The sequence below is a fragment of the Acomys minous genome (genome assembly GCF_964271855.1).
Source record: "Acomys minous genome assembly, chromosome: 10".
Lineage (NCBI taxonomy): Eukaryota > Metazoa > Chordata > Mammalia > Rodentia > Muridae > Acomys > Acomys minous.
This window is the reverse complement of record NC_140491.1, coordinates 68,866,012-68,881,816: the sequence shown is the minus strand read 5'-3', so window position 1 is coordinate 68,881,816 and position 15,805 is coordinate 68,866,012. Positions and strand designations below refer to the sequence as shown.

The 15,805-nt window shown below is 52.5% G+C and overlaps 1 protein-coding gene across 1 annotated transcript in view; it reads right to left on the bottom strand.

Moving 5' to 3' along the window:
* Nucleotides 1–201: 201 nt before the first annotated feature.
* The window catches only part of GPR107 (G protein-coupled receptor 107), a 62,614-nt gene continuing 47,010 nt past the window's right edge, over nucleotides 202–15,805 (bottom strand). Inside the window, exons 15-18 of the mRNA XM_084799962.1 lie at nucleotides 6,714–6,763; nucleotides 5,114–5,197; nucleotides 3,387–3,508; nucleotides 202–560 (exon numbers count right to left, since the gene is read on the bottom strand). Coding sequence (XP_084656088.1) covers nucleotides 464–560; nucleotides 3,387–3,508; nucleotides 5,114–5,197; nucleotides 6,714–6,763 — 353 coding nt within the window. The 3' untranslated portion in view covers nucleotides 202–463. The remainder of the gene's footprint in view (nucleotides 561–3,386; nucleotides 3,509–5,113; nucleotides 5,198–6,713; nucleotides 6,764–15,805) is intronic.

Genomic DNA, 15,805 nt, shown 5'->3' with positions numbered 1-15,805 from the left:
CTCTTGTTAGGTTTCCAAAGTAACTTCTTTTTCCCCCAACCCTGGTACTACGAATGAACCCATAAATGCTGGGCCAAGCAGTGACCTAAACCCTTGGCTTCCAGAGCACTGTGCCCAGTGGCAGACCCGCCCTCCCCACCACCACAGCCTATCTGAGTGGCAGCCACTGGGGGCTCCCCTGCACAGACTCCAGACTCCCAATTACCAAGGTAAATCAGATAGGCTCTCCTTTACTCCTCCACTAAGCGTCCTACCCTCACTGAGGGACAGTTCTGGCTGCCTGCAGCCCACCACAATCCAGATTCCCTAAGAGTACAAAAGTAGGTGTCCAGGGCACTCAGCACCCTATTAGCACTCGGTGCCACTGTTGGGAGATGCCACAGTTCTGTCAGGAACACATTTGCTCACTGACAGGGCTGTGAATAAGTTAGTTTCATTGACAGTGCGTCCTCAGATCGCGCTGTCACGCAGTGCCTTCCCAGTCACCCTGGGGTTCCACAGCACCATTGGTCACTTTCTTCACTTTCTTCACGTTCTCCATCACTCCCGATGTTGTCACTCTGAAAAAGAGGAGAGCCAAACAGTTGAGGGAAGCCAGAACCCTACAGTAAAGGCTTCTAGATCAAGGTGGAAGCCTGGCGCCTCCCTCCAGCTGTGTGGTGCTGGCCAGGTCACCTGACTTTTCCAAGTGTAAATGTAATGATGAATTCTGACCTTGCAGAACCACCACGAGGAAAAAGATCCCCCACGTGCCTAATCAAGCTGTCTCTCTTTCACCACAGGGACCAGAGCTGAGGTTGTATTCACACAGTCATCATGGTTATGGGACCGTCAGGAAAGAAAGCTGACAGTGGACAGACACCTATAGCAGCTCCAGTCAGTCATTCCCAAGGACAGGACAGAACCACAGATGTGGCGTCCGAACCTCTGACGCCTATGGACAGTTAGCCCTTCTTCCTTATGGTCTGGCATTCCCCAGTCATTGCAAGAAGCCCTTAGCTTCTCCTCCATGCTCCTGCTGCTGCCTGGCTCAGTGTTTTCACAACTGCACCCTCGCTCTCCTCCTGCCCCTCACCTTTATCTCATCTTCCAACTCAGGCTTCCGAGCTCTGTGTGCCTGAGAGCTGAGCATCATCAGACAGCTGGGCCTGTGCTGCTGCTCTCAGCCCTCTAATGGCTGGGGCCACCCTCTGAGCAGCAACAGAGCTAGTCCTATACTTCAACAGCACTCTACAGTGGTCCTACAGCCCTGAGAATGCACGACAGCAGAGAAGGCAAGGTGAGAGCATCATCCTAGGGGCAGCCGAGACACAAGGTCACTCAGCTTCTGAGGACAGAGAGGATGGCCTAGGCAGCTCCCCAGTGCTGCTGCTGGGCCTGGTGGATGGTGCTGCCCTTGGAGCCTGGTGGAGAGCAATAGGCTAGCCTGGCACTAAGTGGGGAGTACAGCTGTAGGGAGAGACTGTGGGCTGGAGGTGGGCTGCAGGAGTGGGGCTCAGCGTGCAGGCCATGAAGAGTGCTAGGGAGGAAGAAATGTGGGAGGCCAGGAAATGTCAGAAACAGGAGGAGAGGACTTCCTGTGGCCTGAACCAGGAGCTGCCTAGTGACCCACGGAGCTGAGAACTGATGGCTGGTGCCTGAAGAATGGAACTGGCCACCCGGTTCCTGAGCACCCAGAGCTGCTGCAGGTGAACTGGCCAGAGGGGTGAGATGTAAAGGAGACCAGCACCCTAAAGCTTCTGGGCAGGACACAGGTTCCCACGGGGATGCAGCTCCATCCCATGTGTTCTGTTTCCATGCAAACACGCAACATCTACCCAGCAGCCTACACCGCAGTTGCCAACCCGCTCTCATGGCCCCCTGTGCAGGACAGAGGGAACTCCAGAAAGCTCAGGTTAAGTGATGGCCACAGGGACAGAGAGGGGCTGCGGCTCTGTGGAGCCAGCGACAGGCTTTGGAGCCTCCCAGGTCACAGGTGGGGGCCATGGCTCCTAAGCAGGTCTGACGTCCCACAGGGCTGAGGACAGGAAGGTGCTAGGGATCCATGCTGCCTCCATATTTGTCTCCCTTCCCTGAGAGAGCCCCACATCTCCCCAAACCTAAAGTACAGAACGAACACAGCTCTTCCATCGCGGCAGGCTATGAGCAGGCAGCTTAGGCTGGCTCTAAGCCTGGCCTGTGCCTTCCAGAGTGTAGAATGTGCTGTCTCTACTCACAAGGCTGGAGTCTACACACTGTCCCTGTCCCTACCTCCCAAGAGCCAAACATGCTCAGACCCGCTCTCCCCACTTCCAGACTGGTACCAAAGGAAAACTTTTAAAACATGGCCATGAAGGTCAGGCATGGTGGCTTCCTCCTGAAATCTCAGCACTCAGGAGGCAAGAGGTAGGTGGATCTCTGTGAGTTTGAGCACAGTTGGGTTTACATAGAGTTCCAGGCCACCAGGGCTACAGAGTGAAACCCTGTATCAAAAAAATAAAATAAACCATTGCCATAAGACACACACATATCCTCTTTCCAAAGCACAGCGACCTAGGATAGGAACATGGGGACATGGCGCCCACAGGGCCACTTCACAGCTCTGCTCAGCAGAGGACACTGTGAGCGAGTCCTGCAGCCAAGCACCTGGCACCTTGCAGGGGAAGGTGGGAAGGCTGCCAGCTGACTTGTGTTTGTGCTCTTCCCACTGTGTGGCCAGGGCACTGGGGCACAGGGGATGAGACTTGGTCAGGGCCCACCCCATGGTCCACCTTGCACTCAGCACCCTCGTGGGGCAGCCAGCACCAACAGCTGCCCTAGGAGGCCTGATGTGCCCGACAGCCCAGCCTGGGCAGCATCTCAGCCTTTGCGCTGTGGAGAGGAAGACGGCAATGGAGCAGGGCAGCCTCGGCCTGAGCTGACATCACACACACACACACCCTTCAGCTCATCAGAGTCAGAGCTGGCACACAGGCTATGATTCATCTAGAAAACGGCAGCCTTTCCTGAACCTAACCCTAATCCTGTGACTCAGATCCAGGTTGAAGGTGCTGCCCGTTGTCAACCTGTGGTGACTCAGAAGATGCCATTTTCAAACACTAGTAGCAATGCTTACAGCCTGATAGCCTGTTCTAAACTGGCCTAGAACATTTCCAAACTCTTGCCACTGGGTCACTGGGAGCTGCTCCAGGGACACTTAACAGGACGGGAAATTCTAATTCTTGACAAGACTGAGCAATGTCTGGCAGACACTGCCTTCAAACTAGCCACGCATGCCAGGGGTGCCAGTGTCCATCGCCCCCAAGCTGGAGGATGCTGAGCAGGGGCCACTGCATACCATGCCTTTCAGTTCAGCAGAAGGGACGAGGGGACGTAGGGGAGGAGGGAGGGACAGAAAGGCATCTTACACAGACTCCATCTCCAGGTCATCTTCCTCCTGAGAGAGCTGCAGGTAGGGGTTATCTGAAGCTGGCCGAAATTTATACCCCGTCAGGACAAAGAACACCAGCGTGGCTGTTTCATCCAGCAGCTGTAAATTTAAAATCCACCCCCAAATAAAAGGATTAGCAACACTGCTCTTCAGAAAGCAATAGAACTCAACAAGCTGATGCCTCCCTCAGTCTTTTCCAACAGCACCACAGCCAACTGTTCCCGAGCACTTCTCAGGTGTGCAGAGCTCCATGCCGAGAGCATGGCCAGAGCGGACACTGAGGTGTCTCCAGGAGAACCCACTTTTTTTTTAAATGATGAGAGGGCCTTGCTGTGAAAACCGAGGCTGGCCTTGAACTCACCAGCTTCTGCATCAGCTTCCCAAATGCTGGGTTAGTGTGGAGCATCATGCTGGCTAATTTTATACCTTCTGTCTTACTTGTTCTTCCTTTTTCATTAGTGTGTGAGAGTATGTGTGCGTGAGAGTGTGAGTGTCTGTCTCTGTGTGTGTCTGTGTGGTGTGTATGTGTCTGTCTCTGTGTGTGTGTGCGTGGTGTGTATGTGTGGTGTGTGTGTGTGTGTGTGTGTGGTGAGTGTATGCGTGTGTGTGGTCACACTGTGGAGTTGATTCTCTCCTTCCACCATGCGGGCCCCGGGATCCAGCTCTGGTCATCAGTCCTAGGAGCGGGTGCCTTTGCCAGATGAGCAATCTCCCCAGCCCAAGAACAAGGGGTACAGGGCGGGGGTTCTAGTAAATTAATCCTTTGTGGGTTTTGGGTTTTATTTTGTTGAGTTTTTTTTAAGACTTTTACTTTATTTTTTTATTTATGTGTATGTCTTTGTGTGTGTTTGTACACCTGCATGCCAATGGCTTCCCAGGCCAGAAGAGGGTGCTGGCTCTCTTGAAGCTGGATTTACGTGGTACTGTGAGTCACTTGGTGACCCTGACCAGCTCAAGTATCTTACAAAGAAGGTTTATAATGGTAATAAAAATAGTTGGGCGTGGTGGCACACACCATTAATCCCAGCACTCGGAGGCAGAGGCAGAGGCAGGTGGATCGCTGTGAGTTCGAGGCCAGGCTGGTCTATAAAGTGAGTCCAGGACAGCCAAGGTTACACAGAGTAACCCTGTCTTGAGAAAAAAAAGAAAAGAAAAGAAAAAAAAAAAAAGAAATGTAACAAGCTGGGCATGGTGGTGCACGCCTTTAATCCCACTTGGGAGGCAGAGGCAGTTGGATGGCTGTGAGTTCAAGGCCAGCCTGGTCTACAAGGCAAGTCCAGGACAACCAAGGCTAACATAGAGAGACCCTGTCTCAAAAAAACAAAACAACAAAAAAGAAATGCCCAAGAAACCCAAAAGACAAAAACAAAACAAAACAAAACAAAAAACCCAAGAATAAAAACAAATCCCCAAACCAAAGGACTAGACTCAAAACCACGGCAGCTCTGCATGAAAGCAAGGGTAGAAAAACTGTAATTGCACGGGGCGCTCTCACTCTCTCTCTTCAAAGACTTAGAATTAATCAATCATGCAATCACATCCAGACTTAGCGTGGCCCAGCAGCTCTCCTGGGCACACAGAGCACCGCATCTGCAGAGCAGAGGAGACAGAAGGTCCTGGCGGTCATTCCCGGCAAGTCAGACACACTCTTAAGCTACACCCCGAAAGGCAGAGTCTCCACCCTGTCCCCTAGGAGCAGCAAACCTGGTAGAGCCACTTCCACTGGAACGGAACAGCAAACTTGAGGAGAAAGGCGATGATCCTGGTGAAGTAGATGTAGCACACGATCTACAGAAAAAGGCAGTCAGAGACCAGAGCACCACTTTCCCCGCTAGTCAATGCAAAGCAGAGAACAGACACCCAAAGGCACAGAGGTGGTCTACAGCCCTGGACGCCAAGCCAACAGGGAAGGCCAGTGCTCCTTTGTGCCAGCCTCATGGCGGCTGAGACTGAGCGACCCAGGCTGAGGCCTGCTCCTTGAACGTGGCTGTCCTAACCCTCTCTCAGCACCCACATGCAGGACTGGTGTCAGTCCCCAAGGGCACTCTTTCACAGCAGGCTTGGGGGCAGCAATAGTCACATGGGGAGCACGCAGTGAGCACCGAGGCCCAAACTCCAGGACATATAGAACCACTCACTCTAACCCTCGGGCCCCTTCCTCTGGCCTCCCTGTGGCAGGTGTCAGTGAGCTGGCCCTGAGACCACTCAGAACACTAGACCAGGCTTGCAGGCAGGCCAGGCAGGTGTGGGTGTCATGCCTGGAGGCCTAGTCTCCCTTGCCTTGTTAAAGCAGCACGCCTCTGTATCATCACAGGCATCGGGAAGTGCTTTGTGACGCCTGTTCTGATGATGACACACAACTCAGGTAAACAAACAGACAACCTGAGAACGAGGAGCCAGCAAGCTCCCTGCTTTTCTGCTGCCGCTTTGCTTGGGCAGAGAGGCCAGGCTTCCTTGTGGGAGCCAAGGAGACATGAAGGTTATGCCCTGTATGCTCACACCACAGGGCTTAGTGTCCATCACTGGCCTGCGGGATGCAGCGGTGCACGCCTTTAATCCCAGCACTTGGGAGGCAGAGGCAATGGACTGAGGTTAGCCAGGGCTGTACAATGAGACCCCCCCTCAAGCAACACCCCCCCCCCCAAAACACGAAAAGCCAAAAACCAAACGCCCAAATCCCAAAATGATACTAGCCTCAATTTTCTGTTTTTCTTTTTTGTTTTTGGTTTTTGAGACAGGGTTTCTCTATGTAGCCCTGGCTGTCCTGGACTTGCTTTGTAGACCAATCTGGACTCGAACTCACAACAACCCACCTGCCTCTGCCTTCCGAGTGCTGGGATTAAAGGCGTGCGCCACTTAGCGGACATATCACTACAACAAAACTAGTTTCCCGCCTGGCAACTGGAGAGAGTAGTAAATATTCAGTTTCAGGGGCAAGGGGCTACAAAGGAGCATGAAGGTGTACCCCCATTCCCAAGGCAAGACGGGAAATGGCTGGGTTGGTCCTGACCTGGGCCTACAAGTGCCCTTGGGCATCAACACTGTTGGCCACTACCCAATGCCCTGAGTCATGCCCACGGCTCCCAGGTGCCTGTGCTACTTTTCTAAGTATTTAAAGCCACTTCTAACAGGCTTCAAAGCAACCCAGATTTTTCATTTCCACTTTAAGAGCAGTGATGTGAGGTTGTGAGGCGGCTGACAGGACAAGGTGTGGTGGCTGCTTCTGTCACCAGGTCTGCTCACTGGTCTTATTTACAGTTTTAGGGTTTTCTTTTGTTGTTGCTGCTGTTGTTGTTTTACTCACCAAGACGTAGTAATGTCGGAAAAGCTTCAGCTTTGCTAAGTTAATGGCAGCTACAAAGAACAGAATAAAAAGTGCATTAACTTTTTTTTTTCCCCCATCTACTCCCATCCATCCATTTGGAGACAAGGTCCTGCTATGTGGGCCAGGCTGCTCTCAGGCAAAACCTCCACCTCAGGCCTAAGCAGCTTGAAGGCTGCCTGAACTTCCTCAGTTTTTAACATTTTATCCCATCTATGCGTCCTCTCAGTGCAGAGGTGGTCACCTGATGCGCACATTCACACGCCCAGAAAAAGTGGGGCAGGTTGAGTGCCTGGCCAGTGGCATGGCACGATCAATCTCTCGGCTGTTTGGGGTGACCCTCACTTGGAGATGGGCAGCTGTGAGCAGAAACTGATGGGGTCTCAGTACAGACCAGAGCTAGGGCTAACCGCTCCAGCCCTGTACTGCAGCTGGGAGGGACAGCTGCCCCTCAACTAGCATCAGCACCAGACTGGCCTAAAGGACCACCTGAGGGCCTCCCACGGGGGCCAAGGCAGTCAGCTCCCAGGTGCATTCAGCAGCTTCCGCCTCAGCTCCCTTACTCGCTTCAGAGTCAGTCCTCTGAAAGCAGGTTCCCCTTCAAGAACACTCACGGTCAGCCAGACCAGGCCGCCCAGCTTCCGGACACCGCCTAAGCCTATGGAATATTGATGACTGCCCAGGGTAGCCTGGCTGCCTCCCCGACTCACAACCCTGTCATTCATCACAGCCTTCCTGCGGGAGGCCAATTAATTTTGCTTAATAGCACTCAATTACTGATTCAGTTTAAGAATGGGACTGTGGGTGGCAGCCATTCAAATGTCCTCTTCCTCTCCCCTCTGGCTCATGACTAGTGGGGGCAACCAAGCTTAGGGTGCCCACAGAAGTTCTAGGAATCCTAAGTGTGCAAGGTGATTATCAACTAGAGCTCTGCCAGAAGAGCTTCTGAGAGGCTTTGTGAGCGCGTGTGTGCGTGTGTGTGTGTGTGTGTGTGTGTGTGTGTGTGTGTACAGGACCACGCAAGCAAGGGAGGACAACTGGCAAGTCGCCCAACACTCTCATCTCTCTACATCTCTAAAAAAGAATTTTGTTTATTTTTTTAATTTTAATTTATTATAATTTATTCAGATTACATCCTGAATGTTATCCCCTCGCTCGTATCTTCCCGTTCCCACCCTGTTTCTCAAACATTAAACTCCCTGGCTCTCACCCTTTGTTCATCCAGTTAATACTATGTGATCAAGCTCTGACTTGCACCAGGCATTGGGTGTGAGCAGTGCTCTGGGCAGCTGCAGCTTCCTCCCTGCTGTGTGTGTGTGTGGGGGGGGGGACACCCCACCTAGAGGTTGGGAGGGGTGTTACTGAGGACATTTGAGACATCCTGGGTGAATGAGTATCTTAGGCCTTGGGTCTCACCCAGGCAGACAGCCCTGCATTTCCTGCTTCCGTGACAGGGCCTGCTCCCACCACTCTGCTGCAGCTGAAGGTTACTACAGCCTGCCTGTCACCCACAGCAACACGAAGCCCCTCCTTTCCTGAACAGCTGCAGTGCTCTCAAGTCCTCTTCTGGACTCAGCTCGTTGAAGGAGTCCTGAAAATGGAAACTGTTTGCACCAGAACTGACTGCCTGGCAGAGGACTGACCTGCTTTCTTTCTCAAAGTTCCAGGTGCCAGGACAGGAAGAGCTAGCTGAGGGAGGATGGGTCGAGGCAGTGGAGAGGAGTGAGCCGGGCAGGGAGGGAACCAAAGGGGAGGTCCCTCTGTGGGACAGCCTCATGGACAGGCGAGACCATGCTGGGCATTGGGGAAGACTGGACACAGGGCTAGACAGAGAGCAGAGCAAGGCGAGCATACAAGACTGAGCTTATCCTTACTGCTCCCAGGGCCCCAAGGAGCTTTAACAAAGTAGATCGATCGTACGAGTCCGGCTGAGTGGATGCCGACAGCTGTGCAGTGAGCTGGGCGGTCAGGGCAGCGAGCAGCACTTCAGCCGGGCACTAGGGCTGGCTGACAAGGGACTATGAAGGGAACGAGGGGGCAGAAGGGGGCTGTGAGGAGGCGCTGAGGCCCTGCAGGTCTTAGTGGGATAGTTGTGGGGAGTAAGAGCAGAAAGTGACACGTGGGCATCTCCCTGGCACCACATGCCATGATGTCATAGCTCCAGGCCACACAGACACTTCTGAAGGGCGTCACTCTATAATTGAGCCAGTGTGGCTCACACCCTCACACCAGAAGGGTCCATGCTACCCAGCACTCCTAGTGGTGACAAATGGCTCTTGGAGGAATGTGAAGAGCTCTGGGCCATTTCCTAACCTAGTCATGATGACATCACTGCTAATCTCTTGACGATAGTCGGTGGCACTGCTGGCAGGGGCTAAGCCCCTCTGGCCCTTGGCTGGGGTTTCCTGCTCTGTTAATCAGTTCTTTGTAGCCATCCCTGACACACTCTGCCCTGCAAGCCTGTAAGTGGAGGTGGAACAGGAAAGCGGAGCACAGGGCAGCTGTGTGTCCAGCGCTCAAACCTCATCTGCGGCCTGTTGTTACTCATGTGACATTAGACAAGTCACCTAACCCCCCTGTCTGAACTTCAATTTTGTTCATCTGCTAAGGCAGGAACAGAACTATCTAGCCTTAGGGTTACTGGGATAACCAGCAGGGCAAGACAGGCAGCAAATGGCTCGCACCCAGCACCTGGATGCTCTCACAATAGTTACCGGAACCCATGTAATGTCAGCATTACATGGGGCTAGCCTGCATCAAAGGGAGCCACCACAACCAGTAGAAACCCAGACTCTGGTAATACTGGAACAAAATGTGAACATGGCACTACCAGCATGCCCAGGCTGTCCTGGAAACAGTGCTGCCTGCCATATGGAACTGATGAGTCAGGGTACAGAGCAGAGGAGGACCAGCCACAACGTGAAACCTCCCAGCGCCATGAGAAGAGCAGAGGCAGCAGGTCACAGCCTGGAACCCCTTTCTTCTCTTCCAAAGATTTCCCAGGAGTTTTGGAAGCTGCCAGCCACTACTCCCTGGACCACAGGGAGCTGGGCTCTCGTGGGAGTGAAAGCTTGCAGAGGCCTGGCTGGCTATTTCTGACTGTGCCATGATGGAACAGCAAATATGGACAAAGAATGAGCAGGCAAGAAGGAAAACACTTAGATGGCAAGCCGGGAGCCCTCAGCAGCACCACTGTAACGCCACATGCCTGCCCTGGCCCATGCGTCCTTCTCCTGGCACCGCTCCTCATCTGGAGGGGACCTCACTAGGGCAGAGGATCCTGTTCAGTGAGCACCAGAGTGGGTCAGAGCTTGATTATTTGAAATACTGCCTGTGCTGGGATTAACAGTGTGCTCCACCACCACCTGGCACAAACTGAAGGATTTTTTAAAACTTTTATTTATTTATTATGTATACAGGGCTCTGCCTGCATAAATGACAGAAGAGGGCATCAGATCTCATTATAAATGGTTGTGAGCCACCATGTGGTTGCTGGGAATTGAACTCAGGACCTCGGGAAGAGCAGTCAGTGCTCTTAACCCCTGAGCCATCTCTCCAGCCCCAAACTGAAGGATTCTTAAGGCCTAGGCCCAGCTATGGAGGTAGTAGCTCCCGCTGGGAGGGAACAGCAGCATGGTTGCAGCTCAGGGGTTCCCCCAGGAAGAGCACACAGAGGAGATGGGCCCCAAGTGGAGCCAGAAGCTCGGCAAGGACTTCTTCCTGCCAATGCCCATCAGGTCAAGAGGCAATAGAGTTACCACGGAAATGCTGTTGCCCTTCCCCAGACTGCCACCCTCCCTCAAGTCACAGTGAGACGTGGAAAATGGAATCCAAATATATCACAGGCATGTATGAAGTTGTCAACAAATTATTTCTCAAAGGGGGCTGGAAAGGTGGGTCTGCTGCTAGCGTATGCTGCTTATACAGGAGACGCAAGTTCGGTTCCCAGCACCCACACATCAGTTGGCTTGCAACACCTGCAACTCCAATTCCAGGGGATCTGAGCCCATCTTCCTGGGTGCATCCCCCACCCCAGACACATAGGAATATATACAATTAAATCCTTTTTCAACCCTTAAAAAAAACCCAGGAAGGGCAGAGACAGATCACAGTTGCCCCCAGCTGACTTCCTTTGATAGTTTAGAAACTTCTCAGAAACAGTAAGAACCACCTCGATTGTCACCATCTGTCAGGTGATACAGGCACTGAGGGTGTCCCCAGCATGCCTGCCTCATCTCACAGGTTTGTTCCTGCTTTGTCTCACAGCTTTTTCGTGTAGGAAGCCATGCTGTCAGTGATGTGTCTGTGATGAAAGATCTGGCCTGGTGAAGGCTGGCCAGACACAGCCTGTAAGTGGCCAAGCCAGGCTTCAAGGCCAAGGCCACCTCCCTATCACAAGCTCTTTCCACCTACACTCATATTAAGAGAAAGGCAGCCCCAACTTCTGACTGATGCCACTTCATGACTCCTGCTGGTCACTGCCAATGTCAAGCTCAGCAACAGCAAGTGACTTAAGCCCAAACAGCTTCTTAAAGTCTTTGCCTCAATGTGAAGAAAGCCTTGGGCTTAAGCCATTCCCTTGGCCTCTCCCCCACCCTCCTGCTCCTTACTGCTGTGTGCAGAAGCAATTCTGAGTCAAAAGCAAAAGCAGAAGGAGTGGGTTTTGCTAGCAGTGTGAATCCCTCAGACCCACTCTGGCCCCAGCCCCCTCATCTGCTTAAGTTGTAGCTCAAGCTCACTGCTCAGAGGGCATAGAGGCCCCTGTGCATCACCCATCACTGTGAGCAGTGAGAGAGACCATAGGTCAGAGACCTGCAGCTACACTGGCCTTAAAGTGTTAATGGGGGCTTTAAGCCTCCAGGATGATATTCCACTGCCAAAACCTCAGATAGCTGGGGGAGGGGAGGTGGCGCTGCAACCGCCATGGTGAGAGTTACTCAGAGCACAGGACGCTTTACTCTTCAAGCCTTTGGGGGCATGTGAAAAGGGATTCAAATTCATTTCTATGTGCATTTAAAGCAACAGCCCAAGAGATGTAAAAAGTAAATGAGCCGAACCACTGGGGCTGTGCATCTTCTACGCCAGGCCACAGTGTCAGTGACAGAAATCAAAGTAGGCCAGCTGGACAGGTGGCTCTGGCCTATAGGTCCCAGCTTCCTGGGAGGCTGAGGGGAGGAGCAGCCACTTGCCCAAAAAAAGCAGCAAGACCACTACACTGGGGGAAGTCCAGTGCTCGGTTCCCGTTCCTTCCTCCTTCTACTCCAGATCCCATCACTAGCAAGGCTCAAGGAGAGCTGGTCCACACTGGCTGTCAGTGCCTCCTCCCTCCAGCACACACTGTGCAGCCCAAGTGCATGAGCTCATCAGACGGACACGACAGTAGAGACTACAGCCAAGCTCGGGTACAGGTCACTCACTCTCAGCCATCCACCCCCAGCTCTCCAGCACAGTCACAACCAGCAGTGAGCTAGGATGAAGGTCACACTTCTGCTTGCTCGGTAACACAGGACACCAATGCGGGCAAGACTCTCCAGGAAAGAGACCCTGACCTTCCTGGACCACTGCGGAAACAGTGGAAGAGCAGGTTGCAGTCCGGAGACGCACCACAGCCCTGGGCATACGCAGGCCATGAGGGGGCAGCTACCACCACGTGGGAGCACTGAGTTCCTGACACTTAAAGAAGCAGCACATCCATCATTCAGTGCTTTCTCAGCCTGTGTATGAGAAGCCACCAGGCTGTGGGCTGTGTCTTGCATGACCTCAGGATGGCATTACTTATTAAGGAAGAGATTAATTATTTTATAGTGTTTGAAGATATGACTTGGTAACAATTCAGGAATTTTGAGTGATATGTCTGAGGGGAGAACAAGAAACAAAAACACAGTTCTCAGAGATTAACATACTAACTATGCTTGTCTTAAATTGGCGTTATGACATATCCTTTCTATGGCTCTCTGAGCTGGGATTAAGTTTTTCAGGAGTCCTGAACCCTTTTGAGAATGTATGAAAGTCCCGGCTGCCCAGGGAACCTCACGCCCAAACACCAGCACCCACAGGAGCCCTGTGGGAGGCACATGCAGACATTGTATAAACAGCTGTGGCGAGGTAGTCCTGAGACCAGGACAGACCCTCTGAGGCTTTTATGGGCACCACTGTGTGTCACAAGCGAAACAGGCACATCGCAGATGCTCCCTGGACAGCACTGGGAAAGTTGGAGATGTTTGCAGAGGCTCCTGTCAGGCTGGAAGAGCACCCTACCAGGGCAGCTCCAGACTTCTGACAGAGTGTTCTGATGGTGTCCTTAGCTACACAGAACAAAAGGAAGGTGACAATGTCCTGCGATTAGATCAAGGATTCATTTCACTGCCTCTCCTGTTACAAAACCCTGCTGAAGGTGAGAGGGTTCCAACAGCTGGCTTTCAACAGCAGTTCACACAAAGGTACTGTAGGGCAGAGACTCACAGCCAGCTGTGTGTCCCAGCTCCAGGGCTGATCCCAAGGCAGCAAGGGGGACTCATCAAGAAGTGTAGTGGGGAGGTCCCCTCTCTCCTGCCTCTTCCCTAGGGCTTTCAGCTCGAGACTCGGGGCTTCTTCTGGCAACAGCTCTCACTCACTGCCCACAGCATCATGGCTCCTACTAGGAGAGTGAAAACGCGGCTAGACAAGCCTGTCCTAAAGAGACGCTAAGCAAAGGATCTGGGAAAGATCGTGCCTACAAACCCACTGAAGCCAGAGCTCTGCTCCATGGTCAAGGGTGTCTGGTTAAGAAGTACAGAATGGCCAGGTGTGGTGGCGCATGCCGGTAATCCCAGCACTCGGGAGGCAGAGGCAGGCAGATCGCTGTGAGTTCAAGGCCAGCCTGGTCTACAAAGTGAGTCCAGGACAGCCAAGGCTACACAGAGAAAAAGAAGTACAGAATCCTCCCACGAGACACTAACAGGCTAAAGGAAAACACATGACACTCTAGGTAAGACAGCAGAGTAGCCTAAGGCTTGAAAAGCACAGCTCTGACCATAAAGCTGGAGCTACACACACACTGGAAAGCAGCCATGGCTTATGCTCACGTACGAGGGCCTGGCAGTGGCCATCGCTAGTACATGCCTTATGTGGTCTAAAACGTGACCTCTCGTCTCTGTCTAGAGTAGCCTGGGGTGGCAAACTATGTCTGTGCAGGGCAGGACAGCAGATGTTGGGCTCTGTGGACCCAAAACTCTCTGTGGCTACTCAGCTCTGCCACTGCAGAGCAAAGCAGGCCACCACCAGTCAGTCATGGCGACAACCATGGGAACCAACACACACACACACACACACACACACACACACACACACTTAAAAATAAAAGGAACAGCAGCACGATCCGGTTCCCTGAAGCAGCCGACAGCTGCTCCAGCAGCACAGTCACGTTTCTTCTCCCATAAGCTGTGACCAGCAGGTAGAACTGCAGAACGCCGAGTCACTGTGCTCTCAACTCTATGCTACAAACGTGCCAGGCAGACAGGCTGCCCCAAGGGCGCAATGGCAGGAACCAGTCTAGGGAAGCCAGAAGACCCTCTAACAAGCAAACCACAAACAACCCCCAGCTTTCCGGTACAAGGCCGGAACTCTAAGAAAAGAGGTTCCGCAGCTCTCAGATCTGGGGCCCCCACAGCCTGACAGCACACCTCCTGGTACATGGGTTAAAATGGAGGCAACACATACGAGTGGTGAACGATAAGGGTGAGAGAGGCATTCAAGGGGGTGCCAGGCAGGCAGGCTCGTAACATGGTTTTCTGGGCCAGCAAGATGGCTCAGTGTGCAAAGGTGCCAGCAGCCAAGCCTGATGACCTGAGTTCAATGCGCATGACCCGCACAGTAGGAGACAACCGACTCTGAGCATGACCACATACTGTGTTCCTGTGACATTGAAAACGCTCTCCCTAAAAGAAGCAGACAGGCCCATTTCCTAAAGGTTCCATCTCCTGAGCATCACACCAGGGACCAAGCTCCAGCACACGAATCCTTGCGGGACAGAGTCATGTCCAAAACACAGCATGATCCAGTGAAAACAAGAGCAAATGACTTGAAATGACATCTTTCCAAAGAAGATGTACTAACGGCCAATAAGCTCCCGGAAATACGTATATCTTCACTAATGATTAGAGAAACGCAAAGCCAAGGTGTATTAAAATACCACTTCACACTTCACACTCACTAGAATGCCATAGTTGCTTGTCTCAAAGCCCCTGACCAAAGCAGCCACTCTAGGTGCCGTCCATCACGGCAGGTAAGGCATGGCGGCCGGCCACTGGTCGCACTGCCCTCTGAAGCCGAAGAAGCAGAGAGTGATGCATGCTGGCGCTCAGCTTGCTTCCTCCTCCTTCTGCTGTCTGGAACTCCGGCCCAGGGATGGTGCTCCCCACATTTAGTGTGGGTTTCCCCACCTCAATTAACCTGATCTTTGTAATCCCTCACAGAGAGGCCCCAAGACTTGTTTCCATGGTGATTCTAAATCTCACGAGGTTGGCAGGTTCAACCATCTGTTGTGGGTAATTGGTACCTGGAAGGAGAGTGTCAGTGAGGGGCTATCCACATCAGGCTGGCCTGCGGGAGACTTTCCTAACTGGTAACTGATGCAGGAAGATCAGCCCCCTGTGGGAGGCACCATTCCCTAGGTGGATGGTAAAGAACAGTGTAAGAGAAGAGGAAGCTGGCTGAGGAGGAACAAGTGAGCGAGGATCTGTGCGTTCCTCTCTCTGCTCCTGAGTGTGGACGTGCTGTGTTAGGTTCCTGCCTTGACTTTCTCAATAATGGACTATAACCTGGAACTAAAAACCTAAATTTCTTTTCTACCCTAAATGCTTTTCCCCAACGTGTTGTTGGTTTTTTCCCCCCACAGCAACAGAATGAAACTAGAACAGATGGCAAACAGAGCAACACAAAACAAAAACGAACTGTGGATGTACACTCACTGCACACTCACTGGGTGGGCGAATGCTGAGCACCGAGAGCCTCAGCTCAATTCTTGACATGCCAAAAAAAAAAAAAAATGTAGGAAACAAGAAGTGTTGGTGATGAGATGGAAAAGTCAGAATCCA